Here is a 22,840-nt window from a genome sequence, read left to right on the forward strand (position 1 = left end):
TTGTTCATATTGTTTAGGATCTGGTTTAGCTCACTCGGCTAAATCGCTGGCTTTTAAAGCAGACCAAGCAGGCCAGCAGCACGGTTCGATTCCCGTACCAGCCTCCCCGGACAGGCGCCGGAATGTGGCGACTAGGGGCTTTTCACAGTAACTTCATTGAAGCCTACTCGTGACAATAAGCGATTTTCATTTCATTTCAATGTAGGGTCTTTATCACGACTCCTTTCTGTAGCAAAACATTCCCTGTTCATATGTTTAAAAATTATCCCAAACCCTCCATACTTCATTAGTGCCTGTTTTAAATGGTGTCACATTTCCTGTCCTGAGCACAGGCCAGAAACAAAAAGCAGTAAGGGGGAAAGAGTAAGGCAGAGAAGCCATAGTCAAAAATCATAAAGGGCCACAGTACAGGGTACAGTGACTGAGGAGAGTGTGAAAAGGGAGGTGGCCAATGCAGGATTGAGGGTGTTGTACCTAAATGCGTGCAGTATACGGAACAAGGTAAATGAGCTTGTTGCGCACATTGAAATTGGCCGGTACAATGTTGTGGGCATCACAGAGATGTAGCTGCAAGGGGATCAGGGCTGGGATCTCAATATCCAAGGATATATGTCCTATTGAAAGGACAGGCAGATGGGCAATGGGGGCGGGGTTGCATTGTTAGTAAGGAATTAAGTTAAATCGATAGCACAAGCAATATAGGAACAGAAGGCGTAGAATCTCTGTGGGTAGAGTTGAGGAATCGCAAAGGTAAAAAGACCCTGTTGGGAGTTATATACAGGCCCCTAGCAGTAGTCAGGATGCGGGGCAGAAAATAAATCAGGAGGTAGAAAAGGCATGTAAAAAAGGTAATATTACAATAATCATGGGGGACTTCAATATGCAGGTGGATTTGGAAAATCAGGTTGGTAGTGGATCCCAAGAAATGGAATTTGTGGAATGTCTAAGAGATGTTTTTTTGGAGCAGCTTGTGACAGAGCCTACTAGGGAACAGGCAATTCTGGATTTGGTGATGTTTAATGAGGCAAACTTGATTAGGGAACTTAAGGTGAAGGAACTCTTAGGGAGCAGTGACCACCAGGGGTTTTGGGGAGAAGGCAGGAGAATGGGGATGAGAAAATATTAGCCATGATTGAATGGCGGAGCAGACTCGATGAGCCAAGTGGCCTAATTCTGCTGTTATGTCTTATGGTCTTATATGCAAAAAGGCAAAAGATACAAGCCAAGGGTTAATGTTATTATATGTTTCTAAGAAGTTTGATTGCACGGACTCTTTTTAAAAAAATTAATAAAACAATAATATACACGGCGGAGAGTAATTAATAAATGTATGTTTGTCTATTTAACTTTTCCTTTAAATTCTATATTGCCGAAGATCGTTGATGACGTGATATTCTACAGAATGTACAGTCTAAAAAGGTGCAACATTTGATCCCTAGACTGTATTGAGGTGATCTTGGTGCCTCAAGAGAAAAATTACAAATCTAAGCAATAAATCATTGCATATATATACTTCAGAGGCATTCTGAATCTTTATTAAATTCGAAAAGTAGTTACAATGTTCAGTAAGATGTTAATTATGTTGAATTTTGTATTAAAGGAACTAAGGGAAAGGGTGCTCAGAGGGAAATACCGGATTCCTTTTTACATGTCTACGGACTGTGAAAACCTCCTTAAACGCTTTCTTGTGCTCAATCCTTCTAAAAGAGGCACACTAGAGGTACGAAACCCTGATTGCATTACTTATGTTCCATTGGCATGGTGAAATTTTGTCTCACAACTATTTAGATGTATTTGTAAAAACTAACAGCCTGCCTTTTCTCAAATACACAGATTGTGGTAGATTTATATTGTTGAACTGTCCTTAAAAATAGGTAATTACTGAAAACATTGTGTTCTTACTCCTTTGTCTTTTGTACAGTGCCAGCCTTAAATGTTTTAACAATAGGAAGTGTAGGCAAATAGACAAATGTATTTCTGTTGCACACATCTTGCTACATTATATAAATATTTACATAGGAAAAGGGTGTATTTAGTGGGCTACAGGTTAGCTACCCTCTTTTTTTAAAAACAAGCGTCTTCACTTTCATGCTGGCATACTCAAAATTAGCAGGAGGGATACAGGCACTGAAATCTAAAAGTAGAATGCAAGATGAAAGCATTTCGACATGTGAAAGAGATTAGAGCAGGGTTTTGCAAACTGGGTTGTGGACGGGTGTTGAGAGGGTTGCGGAGCAATTGGTTGCGGCGTACCCGATTGCGTGAGACGTGACCAGCGGCCGCTACAGCTCTTAAGTTAAGAATGCCGGCCTGTAAATACGAAAGATGAAGTCTTCCAACCAGAAGCAGTGGCAGAGAGCATGTCACCAGCCCGGCACATTTACTGACATCACGCGACCTGTGCGTCCATGCTTTGGGGCTAAATTACGGAGGCGAGATTCCTCCATTTTGAAGCTTCCAGCAAGCAAGCAACAAGACTGTAAAGGACTGAAGATGGTTTGTTTTGTAATAAGAAAGAGAGCGCCAGAGATACAAACAGGCCAGGATCTCACAACTGAATCTGCTGGGGAGAGCAACTCAGGAGAGTCCTTGGCAGGACAAAGCAGTGCTGGTGTGAGCTGTATACAGAGCTCCAGGGATTCTGGTGAACAATCCATTAAGAAGAAACTGAAATCAGGAACAAAGCAGTATAAATATGATTTCTTGAGATATGACTTTGTTAATTGTGCCAATAAAAATCAGGATGCAAAGCCCATGTGTGTTATATGCTGGGATGGACTGGCAAATAAATGTTTAAAACCCTAAATACGTCAATGACAGACCTTCAAATGGTAAGTTTGAGGACAAACCTCTTGATTTTTTTTCAAAGGATGCAGTGAGAACTTATATTATCAGCTGAAGCCCTTAGCAGAAATGTAGCATTGAATGACAAAGCAAGTGAGATCGTGCGGGGCGGCATAGTGATTAGCACTGCTGCCTCATGGCGCTGAGGACCCGAATTCGATCCCAGCCCCGGGTCACTGTCCATGTGGAGTTTGCACTTTTTCCACAAGTTTACATGGATCTCACCCCCAAAACCCAAAGATGTGCAGGCTAGGTGGATTGGCCATGCTAAATTGCCCCTTAGTTGGGGGAAAAAAGAATTAGGTACTCTAAATTTATTTTGAAAAGAGGGGAAAACGTGAAGATCAAGCAAGCTCACCTATTGCATTAAAGGAAGCAAAAATGGTATGTCGCGATGGTCGGGCCGGCATGGCTCATGATGGTTGGGCCGATGTGGCTAGCAATGGTCAGCCTAGCATGGCGCGCGATGGTCGGGCAGGCGTGGTTCACGATGGTCGGCCCGGCATGGGTCGCGATGGTCAGCCCTGTGCTCACGATGGTCGGGCCGGCGTGGCTTGCGATGGTCGGCCCGGCGTGGCTTGCGATGGTCGGCCCGGCGTGGCTCGCGATGGTCGGGCCGGCGTGGCTCGCGATGGTCGGGCCGGCGTGGCTCGCGATGGTCGGGCCGGCGTGGCTTGCGATGGTCGGGCCGGCGTGGCTCGCGATGGTCGGGCCGGCGTGGCTCGTGATGGTCGGGCCGGCGTGTCTAGTAATTGTCAGCCCTGCATGGCTTGCAATGGTCGGGCCGAGGTGGCTCGCAATTGTCGGCCCGGCATGGCTAGCGATGGTCGGCCCGGCGTGGCTAGCGATGGTCGGCCCGGCGTGGCTAGCGATGGTCGGCCCGGCGTGGCTAGCGATGGTCGGCCCGGCGTGGCTAGCGATGGTCGGCCCGGCGTGGCTAGCGATGGTCGGCCCTGCGTGGGTTGCGAAGGTCGGCCCATCGTGGGTTGCGAAGGTCGGCCCGTCGTGGGTTGCGAAGGTCGGCCCGTCGTGTGTTGCGACGGTCGGCCCGTCGTGGGTTGCGAAGGGCGGCCCGTCGTGTGTTGCGAAGGTCGGCCCGTCGTGTGTTGCGAAGGTCGACCCGTCGTGGGTTGCGAAGGTCGGCCCGTTGTGGGTTGAGTTGGTCGTGCTGGCGTGGGTCGAGTTGGTCGTGCTGGCTTAGGTCGAGTTGGTCGGACCGGCATGGGTCGAGATGGTCGGGCCAGCGTGGGTCGAGATGGTCAGGGCGGCGTGTGTCGCGATGGTCGGCCCGGCGTGGCCCACGATGGTCAGGCTGGCGTGTGTCGCGAAGATTGGCCGATTTGAAAAAGTTTGTCCCAGGGAAAAAAGGTTTGAAAAAACCCTCGATTAGAGTAAAGGCAAGCAGGAGAGAAGGAAGAAATGGATATAAAGGGCATCTTGGTGGCGCAGTGGGTTAGCCCTGCTGCCTCATGGTGCCATGGTCCCAGGTTCGATCCCAGCTCTGGGTCACTGTCTGTGTGGAGTTTGCACATTCTCCCCGTGTTTGTGTGGGTTTCACCCCCACAGCCCAAAGATGTGCAAGATAGGTGGATTGGCCATGCTAAATTGCCTTTTAATTGGGAAAAAATGAATTGGGTACTCTAAATTTTTTTTTTTTAAATGGATATAAAATGCAGTTAGTCAGCAAACCCACTGCACTACAAAAGTAGCCCTGCAATTCTGGTAAAACTGAACTTCTAGTAGAATGTCAGAATGTTAACCAAAAAACATTGATTTCTACAAAGCTCCTATGCACACCTTTATTGCCAGAGACCTTTTTTTCAGGGGAGAGTGTTGCTTATTTTCATATGTGATCACAGATTTTGAAACAGTAAGAAATTCAAATCGTTATTTGCCATGTAGCTATATCAAAATGAGCTTTAGAAGGTTAATTCCCCATAGATGAGACAGCACAATGCTTTGCAGGGAAATATATATATTTTTTAATTTGAAGTGCCCAAATCTTTTTTCCCAATTAAGGGGCAACTTAGCATTGCCAATTCACCTACCCTGCACATCTTTGGGTTGTGGGGTAAGACCCACGCAGGCAAGGGGAGAATGTGCAAACTCCACAGGGACAGCAACCCGGGTCCTCGGCGCCGTGATGCAGCAGTGCTAACCACTGTGCCATCTTTGCAGAGAACGAAATGTCGATTTTGAGAAAGTGCTAATGAAGTAATTTGTTTGAGTTCACAACTAAATTTTGATCTCAGTAACTGGACTTTGATACCTCCAGGCACATGGAACACGATCCAAATTTTGAACTTGAGGTTTTTACTTTTTGATCGTTTCGGATTTTTTGGTCAACACGCCAAAAAGTTTCACCTGGTTTTCAGTCACCTCTGATGGTTGTTACTGTTGAAGTCCACTTTGGCTTAATTAAACCATCACAATGATTTGTCATTATGGAAGCAACTGTGTGTTATTAAGTGTGAAGGAATTAATGTTTCAGAAGCTAATCGTATAGTAGCATGGCATTTTCAAATCTCAGGTTTCTAGAAAACCAAAAAGAAAAGTGAATGCTTTGAAGGAGTGCAAAAGAAATGAGATAGGAAATGGAAGCATGAAACTAAGATAGACCGTTGATGACTTGTTTGTGTGGTTTAATCACAAAAGAGCAGATCCTTATGCAATAAAATCCAAAGTGCTGGAAATATTCAACAGGGCTGGCAGCATCTATGGAGAGAGAAACATTTTGAGTTAAATATGATTCTTCAGAATTTAAATTTTATTTTTCAGATACCATACTGTATTCAATGCGAAACATTTAGGCCAATAATGGTCATGCATCAGAATAATCTTCAGTTTAGTTGCTTTCTTATTTTAAAAAAAATATCTTGTTTTATCACAGTTTGAGGTTCTATTGAGTAGTTGTAATTAAGCAGATTCCTTTTCTTTGAAAATTTTATTCAAGTTTTTGATATTTTAGCATTTTAAACACACAACATATCAAAGAAAAAACACATTTCCCCCCCTCCCCCCCCCCCCCCCCCCCCCAACATCTCTGCCCCATCCCTCTCCCTGTAACCTCAACCAAACACCACATTTTGCCCCACCGCATCTTAACAGCTGACGGTAACCACCTGCTCGAAATGTAGTACAAACAAACCCCATCTCTTGTGGAACCTCTCCCTCGCCCCCCTCAAAGCAAATTTCACCTTTTCTGATACAAAACTCCCATTAGATACCCCAGCTACATCAAGGCACAAGGTGGAGCAACTGATTTTCACCCCAACAGGATCTGCCTGCACGTGATCAGTGAGGCAAAGGCTAAAACACCTGCCCCTGCTCCTGTCTGCAGTTCTGGCAAGTCCAACACCCCAAACATGGCCCCCAGGGGACTGGGCTCCAAATCCATGTGCACGACCGCTGACAAGGTGCTGAAGAACGACCTCCAAATTTCTCCAACTTGGGGTAGAACCAGAACATATGCGTGTGATTGGCCGGGCTCCTCCCAAACGTACTTTATGGACCACCTTTAGCTGTATCAACCCCAGCCTTGCACACGAGGTTGAGGCATTCACCCTCTGCAGCACCTCAGACCACAACCCCTCCTCCAGCGCCATTCCCAGCTTCTCCTTCCATTTGGCATTAACCCCCTCCAGCGATTCCATATCCTCCTCCAAATTCCTCCCAAAGATCGCCAAGATGACAACCCCTCCTGTCCCATCACCGGCAGCACCCCCTCCAACAACGTAGGGTGGTGCCACTGGAAAAGAAAAATTACACACCTGCATGTACCTGAAGGCCCCTAACCTAAAGTGCTGCCGAATTGCCTCCATATTTTCCACGTGGCCATCACCACCAACTCCCTGGGGCAAATGGGAGCAGAGCCGTTGCCAGCGCCCGCAACCCCTACCCCTTAAAAGAGCCTGCCTCCATCCTTGCCCACAAAACTCCAGCCTCGCACCTTCTCTGTGTTCGCAGCCAGGTGGCACAGTGGTTTGCACTGCTGCCCCACAGCACCAGGAACCCGGGTTCAATTCCATCCTTGGATGACTGTGTGGAGTTTGCACTTTCTCCCCTGTGTTTCCTCCGGGCGCTCCAGTTTCCTCCCACAGCCCAAAGATGCGCAGATTAGGTGGATTGGCCATGCTAAATTGCCCCCTGGTGCCAAAAAGGTTAGGTCGGACTACGGGAATAGGGTGGAGGCGTGGGCTTAAGTAGGGTGATCATTCCAAGGGCTGGTGCAGAGTCGATGAGTTGAATGGCCTCCTTCCCGTACCAACCTCCCCGAACAGGCGCCGGAATGTGGCAGCTAGGGGCTTTTCACAGTAACTTCATTTTAAGTCTACTTGTGACAATAAGCGACTTTCATTCATTCTGCACTGTAAATTCCATGTTTCTATGATCATGTTTGGAAGGGCCAGACCCCCTGACTGTCGTCGTCCTTATCTGCCCACACATACAACACCTCCATAAAAAATATTTTTGGCAAAAAGACTGGTTGGCACTGAAATAAAAACCACGGCAAAATGATCATCTCAACCACCTGTCAACGTTGGTAGAAGGTTGCCCCACCTCAATAAATCCACCTTGACCCTACCCTCAATTTTGGAGCCGTGCCCAATTCCGAGCCACCTGTACTCCCAAGTACGTAAAGTGGATAATTGCCACCCAAAATGGCAATGGCAACAACCCACCCCCACTACCACCAACGTTTTATTTCATTTATCCAGGCACCTGAGAGCTATGGCCAAGGGCTCTATCGCCAGCGCAAACAGGAGGGCACTCTTGCCTCGTTCCCCTATGTAATGGAAAGTACTTCGAATTCACCTCATTCGTGCGCACACTCTTCTTCGGATCCGTATACAGCAGTTTAACCCACGCCACCAATTTGGGGCAAATCCAAAATCTATCCAATACTACAAATAAATAGCTCCACTTCATTTGATTCATTTTGGTAGGACAAATTTGAATCCGGATTACAGGGTTAACGGCAGGATTCTGAAGAATGTGGAGGAGCGGAGAGATCTCGGAGTTCATGTCCATAAATCTCTGAAAGTTGCCACCCAAGTGGATAGAGCCGTGAAGAAAGCCTATAGTGTGTGAGCATTTATTAACAGGGGGATTGAGTTTAAGAGCCGTGAGGTTATGCTGCAAAACCTTGGTTAGACCACATTTGGAGTATTGTGTGCAGTTCTGGTCACCTCATTATAGGAATGATGTGGAAGCATTGGAAAGGGTGCAAAGGAGATTTACCAGGATGCTGCCTGGATTGGAGGGTAGGTATTATGAGGAAAGGTTGAGGGAGCTCGGGCTTTTCTCATTGGAGCGAAGGAGGATGAGAAATGACTTAATTGAGGTGTATAAGATGATGAGAGGGATAGTAGATAGAGTGGACATTCAGTGACTTTTTCCTCGGGTGGATGTAGCTGTTACAAGGGGGCATAACTATATGGTTCGTGGTAGAAGATATGGGAGGGATGTCAGAGGTAGGTTCTTTACTCGGAGAGTGGTTGGGGCGTGGAACGCACTCCCAGCTATGGTAGTGGAGTCGGACACTTTAGGAACTTTCAAGCGGTTATTGAATAGGCATATGGGGTGCACTAGAATGATTGGGAGTAGGTTGATTTGATCTTAGTTTTAGACTAGTTCGGCACAACATTGTGGGCTGAAGGGCCTGTACTGTGTTCTGAACTGTACTGAACAGTTCTATGTTCTATATCCACTCCACATAGTCAAACGCCACCACCTCCCTCCCTTCTGCCGGAGAAAGCACCACATTCAACAAACGCCACACATTCAACGACAACTGCTTGCCTTTACGAACCCCGTCTGATCCTCCCCAATCACCTTCGGGAGGCACTCCTCCAACCGAAGCACCAGCAGTGCCTCCTTAGCCACCGCCTCCTCAAACTTCTCCACCAATAGTGATGCCAGCCTATCCAAAGCTTTTTATAAAACTGCTCTGGGAAACCATCCAACCCCGTTGCCTTACCCATCTGCATCTTTCCTATCGCCATCCGCACATCTTCCATCACCACTGGCTCTTCCAACCCTGTCCTCTCCTACTTCAGGACTGTCCAACCACCCCAAAAACTCACTGATGTCTGACTCGCCCTCCGGAGGCTCCAACCTGTACAACTTTACATAAAACTCTCGAAAGCCTTGTTCACCTGCCTCATGCCACCAACTTCCATTGCCTCATCCCGAACCCAAACAATCGCTCTCTCAGCCGCCTGCCGGCAGAGCTGGCCTGCCAGTAAGTGGCTGGCCTTCTCGCCATATTTGTACACAGCCCCTTTCGCCCGCTTTCCTGTGGACAGAAGGACAAACCCTCCCTGTAACTCCTTTCTCCTAACCAGAAGATCTGGAATAGGATCCTCCGCCTACTTTACCTCCACCTCCAACATTTCCTCTCCCGGCCTTTGCTGCTCCTCTCTTGCTTCCCTGTCCACCTGAACCTTAAACAAGATGATCTCGCCCCTCACTACCGCCATCATCGCTTCCACACCACTGACGATGAGACCTCCCAATTCCTATTAAACCCCACATAACCCTCGATCACCTTTCCCATCTTTGCACAAAAATTTGGGTCCACCAATAGCCCCACATCCAACCTCTACGCGGGTCTCTGTGCCAGCCCCTTTTCCAGGACCACATCCACCCAATGTGGAGCATGATCTGAGGTAACAATCACTGAATATTCTGCTTTCCTCACCCCAGCCAACAGCGCCCACCCTAGAATAAAGCAGCTAAATCTTGAATACACATTGTGTAAAGAACAAATGTTCCCTGTCCCGCAGATGCTTCTCTCTCTCCTTTCTCTCTCTCTCCTTTCTCTCTCTCTCCTTTCTCTCTCTCTCCTCTCTCTCTCTCTCTCTCTCTCTCTCTCTCTCTCTCTCTCTCTCTCTCTCTCTCTCTCTCCCTCTCTCCCTCTCTCCCCATTTCCCCCCCCCCCCCCCCTCAAAAATAATTAACTGGTGCATATCCAAATTCGGCATGGCCGCCATCATCTTTTGCATAAATACTACGTCATCCCAATTTGAGGCACATACACTAACCAGCATCACCAACCTCTCCTCCAAAACACCGGTTACTATAACGTACCTGCCCCCCTGATTAACCACCACCTTCTGCACCTGAAACCTCACTCTCACATTGTGTACTGGCGAAAATGCTCCCTGTCCTGTGGATGTAACCTCCCCACCCGGGCCCTACTATTAAAGCCCCAAGTGGAACACCTGACTCATCCAGCCCTTCTGAAGCCTCACCTGGCCCTTCACCCTCAGATGAGTCTCTTGCAGCAGCACCATTTATTCAAACACAAGAAAACACTTGTTCGCTTCACTGCTCCCTCCCACCCTTGCAGTTCCACATTGCCAAAAGTACCCGGGGGTGCCTCACTACCCCCCCACACCCATTCTATCAGTCATAACTGCTCCTCCTGACGGCCAGCAGGACCCACCCCTACCCCTAGTAACCGTTAGCCACCTACCCGCCCCCCATTCTCAGAAGCTCATCAGCCACTTCATCTCGAAACCACTTCTTCCAGTATCGTCCTTATCCCCTCACATTCTCACCTCCCAGGTCTATCAAAACACGTTCATACAGGTTCCAGCGATCGCGGCCCCTCCCGGGAAGAACGCTAGCACAGTGGTTAGCACGGTTGCTTCACAGCGCCAGAATCTCAGGTTCGATTCCAGGTTTGGGTCACTGTCTGTGCGGATTCTGCCACATTCTCCCCGTGTCTGCGTGCGTTTCCTCCGGGTGCTCCCATTTCCTCCCACAGTCCAAAGATGTGCATGTTAGCTGGATTGGCCATGCTAAATTGGCCTTAGTGTCCAAAAAGATTAGGTGGGGTTACTGGGTTACGGGTATAGGATGGAGGTGTGTGCCTTAAATGGGCTGCTCTTTACAAGGGCTGGTGCAGACTTGATGGGCCGAATGGCCACCTGCACTGTAAATTCTATGTTCAACCCCCACCTTGCTTCCGTTCACCAGCCAACTTGCGTTCGCTGGCAAGGTGGCCCGTGCCAGACCCCCTCCCCCCCCCCCCGATGCTGAATATCAAAAAGTAACCCAATGCAAAAGCCCTCACACCCAGACCTTCCAAGCCCCCAACACAATAATCCCACAAAACAAGAAGAAACAAATCCCAACAAATTACCCCATATCCCAAATACATTCCCTCCCAACATAAACTGAAAGAAGGAAAAAAGATAAAAACAAACAAAGTCCAAACTCCATTCAGTCCCAGTCCTTCAGCTTTCACGAACGTCTCTGCCATCTCAAAGTAGTAGTCTCTGGAGTTATGCGTGACCCTCAGCTTTGCCGAGTAGACCATCCCAAACCTCACGTTTTCATACAAAGCAGCCTTCGCCCGACCAAAGGCTGCCCACCTTCTTGACAGCTCCGCCGAGAGATCCTGGTATGTACGAATACGGGCCTTCCCACCTTGGCTCTCGATTTAGGTTCGTCCATCTCCACACCTTTTCCTTCACCTGGTAGTTGTGAAAGCAGATCATCACAGCTCTTGGTGGTTCATTCGCCTTTGGTTTCAGCCGGAGCGGCAGGTGAGCCCTGTCCAGCTCTTAGAGGGAGGGGTCCTCCACCTCTCCCAACAACATGAACATCTCCATGAAATACTCCATTCGTCTCCAGCCCCTCGGATTTTTCCACAACCCTCAGATTTTGCCTTTGTTACTCTGTTCTCCAGATCCTCCACTTTGGCTGTCAGCACTTTGTTATTCTCCACCAACCTCTGCAGCTCCTCACCCGTCGAGGTGAACTGGTCGCTGTGCTAAGATAATGCCTCCTCCACCCCCTTCAACACCTCCTTACTCCCACACCTCCATTGACGTCTTTGCCAAAGCCTCCTTTACCGGGGCAAGAGTCTCATCCACCCACTACTTGAGCGAGGCCATCATCTCTTTTTGATGCATCTCGAAGTGCTTGGAAAACAGCCACTCAAACTGCCCTGCCATTACTTAAGGCAGATGATACCACAATTATATCATAGTTATACATAGATTTATACAGTGCAGAAGGAGGCCATTCGGCCCATCGAGCCTGCACTGGCCCTTGGAAAGAACAACCCACCTGAGCCCACATCTCCACCCCATCCCAGTTGCCCCGCCTAACCTTTTTTTTTGGACACTACGGGCAATTTAGCATGGCCAATCCACCTAACCTGCTCATCTTTGGACTGTGGGAGGAAACCAGAGCACCCGGAGGAAACTCACGCAGTCACGGGAGAACGTGCAGACTCCGCACAGACATTGACCCAAGCCGGGAATCGAACCTGAGACCCTGGAGCTGTGAAGCAACTGTGCAGCCCTACCCGGAGAGCTTACTCCCACCATCTTTCCTCCAACTGAACTTCCCACCGAGCTCGCCGGTGGACAACCACTCGCACTCTTTTCTTCCCAGATTCTTTTTCTGGTATTTCAATATGCTTATGTTGTTAGAAACTTTTCTAACAATCAATCATGTAAAACTCTCCCCAAAATATGGGTGACAAGGAATAAAGGGTTATGGTGTTCGGGTGGGAAAGTGGAGCTGAGTTAACAAAAGATCAGCCATGATCTCATTGAATGGCGGAGCAGGCTTGATGGGCCAGATGGCCTACTCCTAGTTCTACGCTCTGGCAGGAGCCACCCAACGTGTGACCTCCACCTACATGTTGCCACTGGAAAACCATCTAATTAAGCAGATTCTTAATGGTGAGATTTTTTAATGCAAATATATACAAAGTGAATATGCAGTCTGGAGTGTATTCCAAAGCTGCAAGTATAGAAAATGATTTTCAAAGCTGCACGAGTGAAATGTAAGCAGTTTGTCTACGTTGTCTTGTAGTGCAAATACAGCATACCACATTATATGAAAAATGTAACTTTTTAATTATTTTATGAAATTTATTGTGTAAGTATTATTTTACTAGTTAGTTATAGACAGTTGAATCCCTTATGGTATTGAATTAATATTAGTCGATGCAAGGTATTTTGCATTGGTCTGGGTTTTGCATCAGTAAGAATAGAAAACCTTCCATATTCATCGCCATCATTCCTCTGAAACTGACAGTTATGTTGTATCAGATACTTTCCACTAGTTTATTCACTCAAAGGTTTGACCTAGGTGTCTTTAATAACGAGGAGAACAAACCGCAAACAGATTCAAGTTCAACAATATTTGTTTAACACAATTAACCTGTGAATTACCCACAAAATATACTCTAGAGGTAGCCAACAGTTTTTACTACCCGCAAAGATGACTTGGTAGGGATATGAATTTGATCACTGTGTTCTCTTGGTCCATCTTCATGAAGGTGGTTCTTGCTGGCAGTCTCTTCCTTCTGGTCTGGTCTTTTCTGGGCTAATCAAGGTCACCTCCCATGTCGAGTGTTTGCTGCCGGGGAATCCGGAGTGCCTACTTTTATCCCACCTTAGCTTTGCGCCCTTTTCCCACCTCCTGCAACCTTTTTCCAATAGGGTATGGAGAGGAGGTTTCGGTGTCCAATTATCGATTGCTGCCTAATTAACAGGTGACCTGTGCCCGCCCCAGGTGTCCATCTCCAGTGGCATTACTCGCATGTACACTTTTACCAATTAAGGTGAAGCTGGGAAACTAGGTAGGTGCCTGAGAGTCTGGCCTGGCCTGAGCTTGCAATAATAGATCGGTGCACATAATCGGATCGATTATCTCTTGATGGTCAATTGATAGGGAAAGTCCGGATATGTCTTGGTAATCTGTCTAACCTTTAGTGTATTCGAACTTGGCCAGTTCAAATTCCCATGGGGCTGTGAGCTGGAGTGACTATGGCCTGTTTTAAAGTGACCGATTTAAAATGGCCAATTTTAGTCAGGCTCAAAGCTAGGCCCTGGTAGGTCACCACAGTTACTTCTGCAATCCATGCGCGCATGGTTAAACACCAAAATACAGAAGCTGTTGTCAGTGAATCTATGCTTATCCATAGGGTGCACTGTTGAAGTACTCACAGACTGTAATCAAACTGACATCAGGAAAAGGGGAGTCCACACCACTAAGATCTCAAGATTTTGTGGGCAATTTCCTTTGATGTTATAGGTGTGTGCTCTTGCTTTGCCACTAACTGCAAAATCCAGACCTAACTTTGATTCAAGTCAATAATAATTTAGAGGAGTTAGCCAGTGAGTAAATGAGACATATGGAATGGCCGGGGGTGGGGGGGGGTTTGAACCTCAGTTTGTGGTGCATAAGTTGATCTCCACTTGAGCAATGGTGTGAATTACATGAAGCTTCAGTATTGTTATTGTAGCCTATTGATTCTCACTCTCCAAGCTTAGATACAAAGAATAACCCCACTTGATGGTCAGAATTTCTGCTCCTAGAGTGGTACGTGGCACAGGGGTTAGCACTGCAGCCTAGGGCACTGAAGACCCGGGTTCGAATCCCGGCCCTGGGTCACTGTCCGTGTGGAGTTTGCACATTCTCCCCGTGTCTGCGTGGGTTTCACCCCCACAACCCAAAGATGTGTAGGTTAGGTGGATTGGCCATGCTAAATTGCCCCTTAATTGGAAAAAAAAATAATTTAGTACTCTAAATTTATAAAAAGAAAAAAAAAAGAATTTCTGATCTTAAACACTATCAAACAGCTTCCTCTACATTTTGCTGCAAGTATATCTATTTCGACGCTAGGTAAGAAAGGATCAGGGTAGCAGTGATGCACCTCTAGTCAAATTATCAAATCTCACTCAGTGGTCACTCGGATGTGATAATGACAGTGACCAATGCCAACGGAACAATAACCAAGTAAGGAGTCAGCACTGAAATATTTTAGTAATACTTCTATGTTTAACACAATGAGCTGTTTTTTTGGGGTTGGAAGGTAGAACGGCAAATTATTACAGATTGTGCATTTTGTAACAATCTAGTGGATGGGAATTTGTTGACCAAGCACATATAATTTAAATACATCAGTACCACCCTATTTGTTAAGCTGTAAACTGTAACCCTGCCAAAAATGCAATCAGGTAGGATTGAAGTGATGAACTCTTTCACTGACGAAGCAAAGATCTTCAGTCTTACATCTAAAAAGATACTTAGTTGTCATTGTCAAACGATGAAATTTTACATTTTATTATAGATCATGTTTTGTCTGTCTTTCGGCACATGAAATGTAAAGTGAAAACCATGTGTATCAACCTCATAAATCTTCATTGCTGTTAATTTCTACAAATTAGAACTACAGTTTTTTTTCCTTCCTCATTTTTTTCTGACCTCTGACATTTATCTATAAACTACAGAACCAATGTTAAAATAGCTTGTCCCCTTTTCCTCTCTCTGTTGTGATAAGTACCTACATTGTATCATTGAGTGATAACACACCCAAGGCTGCTGCTTAGGAAATTCTAGAAACAAAACTTGTAACACTAAAGCAATTATATGTAAATACCAGCTAATTATACTGCTATTTTTATAATACAAATTGTGAAATTCAGATTTGAAACTTTTGCAATCATCAGAGATTACTGGCCACTAAACAAAAGTTAATTCCAATCCATGTTGTCTCTTTTCTAATTTTGCCATTTCTTAGAATTTCAGGTGTTTGGAAAACAAAGGTAGTTTTAAGGGATTTATATTTGTATCGGTAAACATTAGAAATAAGGTCGTTTTAACTGGGTTTAATTTAATGTTTCTGTGCCTGGAAGGCTAAAACCTATAGTTAGATTAAAGCTGGACAAAGGTGTTGTATGTGTGGGGGTTGGTTAAGTTCCAACCATGTTTCTATTCTGCTTAGCAAGGGTTACGGCGTGAAGAATAAATATAAGGTATTAAGAATGTGGGTGTTGCTTAGCAAATGGTGCCTTGTCAGCTAGATGAGTTTTTAAGTTTTAGTTAGCTAATTTGATTGCAGTTGAAGATAGGTAGTGAACGAGAAGCGCTCTACTAAAAGCAGTTGGTTTTGAAGGCTAGAGAAAGAACTCTTCTCTCAGCTTTGCTAGAAGAAAAGCCATATCATGGAGCAATAGTTAAGAAAACAAGTGCAGAGGTCTGAAAAGCAGCTAGAGAAATGAAGAGAAGTTTCCAAGAAGTCTGAGGTTAAAGGTGCTAGAACAGAACACTGTCCAGTAAAGACAACCGAGCTGAGAAGAAGGCTAAGATGCCAAAAAGAAAACTAATGTGATTTTTAGGTTTGTGAGATTTTACTACATTCTGTGGAATGCAAGTTGAAATAACTGTGGAAAGTGGTGGCTGGATCTCGGACTTTGTGTAAAAAAACAATTAAGACGAAAGAAACCTAAGCAGGGGTGGTGTAAAATCCTGGACTGGATTCACTGGTAAAAGTGGAGAGGAAGCTTTGTTTAAAAGTGTAATTTTGAAAAACCTGGTATGGATTTCAGGATGCAATCCGCTTTTAAAAAAGCATTCTTATGAGAAATCCACTAACTTGGGTTCAGATTGGAGTGTATTTGTCCACAGTCAACTTGTGTGCTTAAAAGGGGCTTTGTATTAATGCGACTATTGCAGATGAAGATGTATTTTGCAATCCGTGTTAATCCTGAAACCTGTGTGTGATTGTTGGAGGGGGGAGTGAAGACATATTGTATCATCATCCAATTTTTTCATGCTTAATAGAAAAAATGTTAAAATTCATTAGCAGTCCAGTGACTCCCTCTGCATTTTATCTTTTTAAATTTATGATCTTTTGAACCAGAATTCCATTCTGGCATCTTCCTGTCCAATTGCAACATCAACTGGGATTGTAACACAAGATGCAGAAAAGAAATGAAGAAAACAAAGTCCCAATACAAAAGGCGATAAAAATAACATAAATATGCATGGAATAGAAAATGCTTTGGAAAAGTAATAGTAAGCTATCTGAAGAGATAAAACAGGAATTTGTTCCTGTAGCAATGCACAGAGCAATAGAAGCAAATGGACAGAATTAAAAGCAGGCAAACAGATGGAAACATGGCCGTAGGCAGAATATGATTGGCAGTTAAATGTTACAGGCTGTAATGCATTGAGAAATCTTAAGGTGGGATGAGGGATGATTGGGCAGGCACGTTAATTAAAAGCAACAAAAGCAAAGTATTCTAGAGATGTAAATCATAACAGAAAAATTAAAGTAAGGACATTATCACCAAGGGATGAGCAAGATAAACTCATAGGAGCTGATGTTGAAACCCATGAATACAAGTTAAGGCTTTGCCTCAGTTTTAAGAGGTGAATAAAGAGCAAATGACAATTGTAGAAGTTGTGAAGAGGGATATCATCACTGTTAAGCTAGAAAGAAAGTGATAGTAGACAAGCAAGCCGAATGTAAGGAAGACAAACTGGCATGGTTACAGTGGGTAGCAATGTAGCTTCACAGCTCCAGGGTCGATTTCCAGCTTGGGTCACTGTCTGTGCGGAGTCTGCACGTTCTCCCTGTGTCTGTGTGGGTTTCCTCCGGGTGCTCCAGTTTCCTCCTGCAGTCCAAAAGATGTGCAGGTTAAGTGGATTGACCATGCTAAATTGTCGTTAGTGTCCAAAATGGTTAGGTGGGGTTATTGGGATAAGGTGGAGGCGTGGGCTTAAGTGGGGTGCTCTTTCCAAGGGCAGGTGCAGACTCGATGGGCCGAATGGCCTCCTTCTGCACTGTAAATTCTAAAAAATACCAAAGTCCACATGGATTACATTCATGTATACTTCACATAATCTAAGGAGCAGTATGCAGAAGCATTGATGTCAATACATTAAAAAAATCAATAGAGAAGGGTATCATGCTAGAAAAGAGGGACAGCAAATGTAATTCTAGTCGGAAAGGGAGTAAAACCTAATCCAGGAATATATGGAGTAATCATAATGCATTAATAGAAAGATAATAAATGTTTTGCTGAATGATGAGATAACAATTTTATATAATTATTAAAAATAATGGATTTCTTAGCAGGAAGGTCATGTTTACAGGCACGGATAATGTAGTGGATGTGGTAAACATGTGTGTTCAAAAGGCTTTCATTAAGGTACTACATGGGATTCATAACACCCAGTCATGTAAAGTCAGGGACAAGGTAGTCAGGAAGTATGGAGTCAGAAACAAGTTGCAGAATGGATAGAAAGGTGGCTCCATCACAGAAAAGGCTAAAAGTCAAGGAAAGTTTACCAAACTTGTAGAAAATAGGTAATAGTATCCACATGAATTCATATGAAACCACTATTGTTTACTGCAACATTAATAATTTTAATTTGGGCATTCCAGATAAGATGTCATTATTTGCAATGATGTTGATTTGGGGGCTAGAAATGGAAGATTACATCAAAATATAATAATGAGTAAACAAAGTAGCAAAGTTGATGGATAAATTGCAATTTAAATTCAATATAGCAGGGCAGCACGGTGGCGCAATGGTTAGCACTGGTGTCTCACGGAGCTGAGGACCCGGATTTGATCCTGGCCCCAGGTCATTATCCGTGTGGAGTTTGCACATTCTTTCTGTGTTTGCGTGGGTCTCACCCCCACATCTCAAGAGCAGGGTAGGTCGATTGAACACACTGAATTGCCCCTTAATTGGAAAACAAAAGAATTGGGTACTCTTTTTTTTTATTAATTCAGTATAGCAAATTATGAGTGGATGCATTTTGTTTGGAAAAATAAGATGCCAATTAAAGTAGAAGAACAAGGATATTTGCGAATAGAGTGCTGTACACGGTTTTAGTTTACTACAGAAAAGGATATTGAAGCACGGGAGAGATTGCAGAAAAGATTTCCAATGGTGTTAGCAGAATTGAGAGGCTATAACTATTAGCAAAGTCTGAGCAGGCTGGGGTTCTTTTCTCTGAAAGAGAGGCAACCTGATAGAGGCCCTTAAAATAGTTTGGAGCAAGGGGCATAATTATGATGGCTGCTAACAAATCAAATAAAGGATTTTGAAGTAACTACAAAGTGGTGAGAATGTGAACTCTCACTGTCATGAGGACTGATTGAAGCATAGAGCATTGACAGAATTAATAGGAGACGTGCACACACGAGGGCCAAAGGATTGCAGGGTTATGGGGGCAAGGTAGGAAAAGGTAATTAAAGTTTAAGAAAGCTCATATGAAGTATGAACAGAGTATAGATGTTGCATCTGTGCAACAATTTGAATGAAAATCAAAGGCAATTAGGGATGGGTAGTAAATGCTGGCCTTGCCAATGAATGAATAAAAATGTGTGTAAAATAGTGGCTTGTTCGAATGTAACACAACTGAGACAAGCATTATATCAGCATATATAGCAAATTACTGCTGAAACATCATTTCTATAGCTATTGGCCCAGAAATTCCTTTTGTTTGAGAAGCAACCTGATGATTATGAAGATAAGCATACTGAGCAATTTGACTGAGATGATCCATAACTGATCTTGGCCATGAGGCAGCAAAAATAGGACAATGCGTTTCAATAACCAGCAATATGGAGGAAAGATCAGGGTACATGTTCTTGTTGACTGTCCACTGACTCCTTTAGAAAGTAGTCTCATGTGGATTTCAGGTGTTTCAGCCAGGCTGTGCTACCACTCATCTCCATGATCCAGTAGCCAACTGAAAGTCGACAGCTAGGCTCACAGACAATGAATATGTCTTGCTAATATACGGCAGCTAGTACATATGGAAGCAAACTTAACGTAAATCATTTCCTTCACACAAGGAGGAGAAATGATTGAAAAGCAGCTACCAATTGCTATGCGTGTTTCAGATGAGCAACAGCAACCATGGGTCAAATTTAGTTCCATGTTCCTTCACACATGTGCATGACTGAGACCTCTTTGAATATTCTTAAAATTAATTTAATCTTTATTCTTTTGATGTCAGCAAATCATGAAGGATCGATGGATTAATGCAGGCCATGATGATGATGAGCTTAGACCTTTTGTAGAACCAGATTTGGATATTACAGATTCCAAGAGAATAGGTGAGTGTGATTCAACTGCTGTGCTGAGTTTGTTTTTTGCCGGTTTGTGGAACTGAAGGAATATTCCAAGTTAAAGTTTCAAACATCTTCAAATTATAACATACACAGTTAAACACAGCGCCGAGGTCCCAGGTTCGATCCCGGCTGTAGGACACTGTCCGTGTGGAGTTTGCACATTCTCCCCGTGTTTGCATGGGTTTCACTCCCACAACGCAAAGATGTGCAGACTAGATGGATTGGCCACACTAAATTGCCCCTTAATTGGAAAAAATTAATTGATACTCTAAATTTATTTTTTAAATCATATATAGTTAAACAAGAAGGTCCCTTCTAGGATCAGAGACATTCAACATAGCAAATACCCAAGCTGTCCTCAGTCTCCCCATTGTAGAGGAGACCACATCATCAGCTATGAATACAGTGTACTAAATTAAGATAAAGGTAAAGTCGCCATAGTCCAGATGACTATAAACTACTTTCCCTTTTGTGTGGAAGAGCTAACTGGTGGTGGTTTAACCTGAGGATCACCACACCTCAGGCAAGGGGCAAGGTTGAGAAGACATGAATAGCTTCAACGGGTACAGGAATTGAATCTCCTACTCAGCATCACGAGCCAGCTATCTAGCCTAGTGAGCTAAACCAGCTCCCACTAAATTAAGAGACAGCAAGTAAATTACTGTTTCACTTGCCTTTGCTGAACGCCATGGTTAAGTTTGCAAGCATAACCCTGAGCTTCTGGTTGCTTGCCATCTTCATTTACCTTCTCACTCCCATTATGACCTCTCTGTCGCTAACCTTCAACATTGTTCCATTGAAGCTTGACAAAGTTCAAGGAACAGGACTTAATCTTTTGATTAGACACTTTACAACTTCCAGACTGTACACTGATTTCAATAACTTTGGATTATGATCACGACTGCCATTGTTTTTGGACAGCCGTGCTGGTAGTGCTTTTGTTGTTGCCTCTTACAGTGTCTGTACATCCATCTTTTTCTTTCGTCTTCTCATTACTCCCCCATTTTGTCCTGCATCATCTCTTTGTCATTTATATCACTCTGCCTTCCACCCTATCACAGTCTTCCACTTTGTTCTTGCCTCCACTTTTTCCCTGGGACTGCACTAGGTAATAAACTGTTAAATGTGTAACTTTTCTCAATTCTGATAGAGGTCATTGATCTGAAAAGTTAACTTTGTTTATATTTCCACAGATGCTGCCTAATGCTGAGTATTTCCATCCTTTACTGTTTTAATTTCAGATTTCCAACGTTCTTGGTATTTTTTGTTTAACTGGATACTGCAGTTTATTCTTGTCAAAATGTTTGCATTATCCGATGAGAAGCAATTTTGACAGGATAATCGCAGTACTTTTATCTTGTGTGTTTTTCACTTTTTAAAAAAAAATGCAAAATGTGAAGTAGGCTCTGCAGACTAAACCACATTAATAATTGCTTTGTGAAACAGCAACCTATTTCATTCGTTTTTTGCCCTTTCTCTCGGTAACAGTAAATGCCATGCCATGATATGTTTCAATCCATTTCTCATTTTATAATTGAAATATTGCACGCGTTTGTAATTTTTAATTTCCTTGTATAGAAGCGTTGAATGGTTACAGCACAGAAGAAAACCATTCAGCATGCCGTGACCATGCCAACTCTCGATCAACTCAACTAGTTCCACTCACCCACCTTTTCTCCATAGCCCTGCATAGATTCTCTTGAAGGCTTCTATTGAATCTATCTCCACCATACTTTCAGATAGTGTACTCCAGATCATAGTCACTCAATGACTCCTGTCGCATTTGCTTCTTTTCACATTCACCTTAAATCCGTGTACTCTGGTTCTCAATCCTTCTGCCAAACAGCTTCTCCCTGTCTACTCTGTCTGGACCCCTCATAACCTTGAACACCTCTATCAAATCTCTCTTAATCTTCATTTCTCAAAGGAAAACAGCCCCAGCTTCTCCAAACTATCCACATAACGGAAGTTCTTCATCCCAGGAAGTGTTCTTGTGAATCTTTTCAGCACCCCCTCACTCGCCTTCATTTCCTTCCTGTAGTGTGGTGCCCAGAAATGAACACAGTACTCCTGTTGAGCTCAAACCACTGTTTTATTCAGGTTTAGCATATTTTTGTTGCTTTTATACACTATGTCCCCACTTATAAAATCCAAGGTCCCTTATGCTTTATTTACTGCTTTCTCAACCTGTCCAGTCACTATCAATGACTGGTACACATATACCCCTAGGTCCCTTTACTCCTGCGTCCCTTTAAAATTGTACTTTTTAGTCTATATTACCTCTCCTTCTTCCTACCAAAATTAATAATTTCACACACCTCTGCATTAAATTTCATTCCTCATTTGTCTTACTATTCCATCAAACTGTCAGGATCCTCTTGGAGTTTATAACTATCCTCCTCCGAGTTCATGGTACTTCTACATTTTGTTTCATCTGCAAATTTTGAAATTGCCCTGTATATCCATTGAATAGAATCAGAGGCCACTTGATCCATCATAGTGTGCACCAGCCAGGAAACGAGCCACCCTGCCTAATCCCACTTTCCAGCATTTGGTCCATAGCCTGACATTGAATGTGCATATCCAGGCACTTGTTAAATGAGATTAGATTTTCTTCCTCTACCACCCTTTCAGGCAGCAAGCTCCAGACACTTACCACCCTCTGGGTGAAAAAGGTGTCCTCATATCCCCTCTAACCTTTCTATTCCTGCCCCCTAGTCACTTAAGTGTCTGCTAAGGTGAATAGGCCCTTCCCATACACCCTATCCAGGCCACTGTGCAATTTTGTACATCTTGATCTAATCTCCCTTCAGCCTCCTTTGTCTCAAGGGGAACAACCCCAGTCTATTCAATCTTTCCTCATATGTACAATTTTCCAGTCCTGGTGACATCCTCGTAAATCTCCTCTGCACCCTTTATCGTGCAATTATATCCTTTCTGTAATGAGGTGACTAGAACGGCACATAGTACCCTAACTAATGTTTTATATGGATAAGCATAACCTCTCTGCCCTTATGCTGGGGCTAATAAAGGAAATGATTTCATATGCCTTCTCAACCACATTATCAATGAGCCCTGTTACCT

At 44.2% G+C, this 22,840-nt stretch overlaps 1 protein-coding gene across 1 annotated transcript in view; it reads left to right on the forward strand.

The window, feature by feature from the left end:
• Positions 1–22,840, forward strand: part of mark3a (MAP/microtubule affinity-regulating kinase 3a) — a 236,405-nt gene that overhangs the window by 159,736 nt on the left and 53,829 nt on the right. Inside the window, 2 exon segments of the mRNA XM_038777504.1 lie at positions 1,601–1,720; positions 19,642–19,741. Coding sequence (XP_038633432.1) covers positions 1,601–1,720; positions 19,642–19,741 — 220 coding nt within the window.

Source organism: Scyliorhinus canicula, chromosome 2 (genome assembly GCF_902713615.1).
Source record: "Scyliorhinus canicula chromosome 2, sScyCan1.1, whole genome shotgun sequence".
In the NCBI taxonomy this organism is placed as follows: domain Eukaryota; kingdom Metazoa; phylum Chordata; class Chondrichthyes; order Carcharhiniformes; family Scyliorhinidae; genus Scyliorhinus; species Scyliorhinus canicula.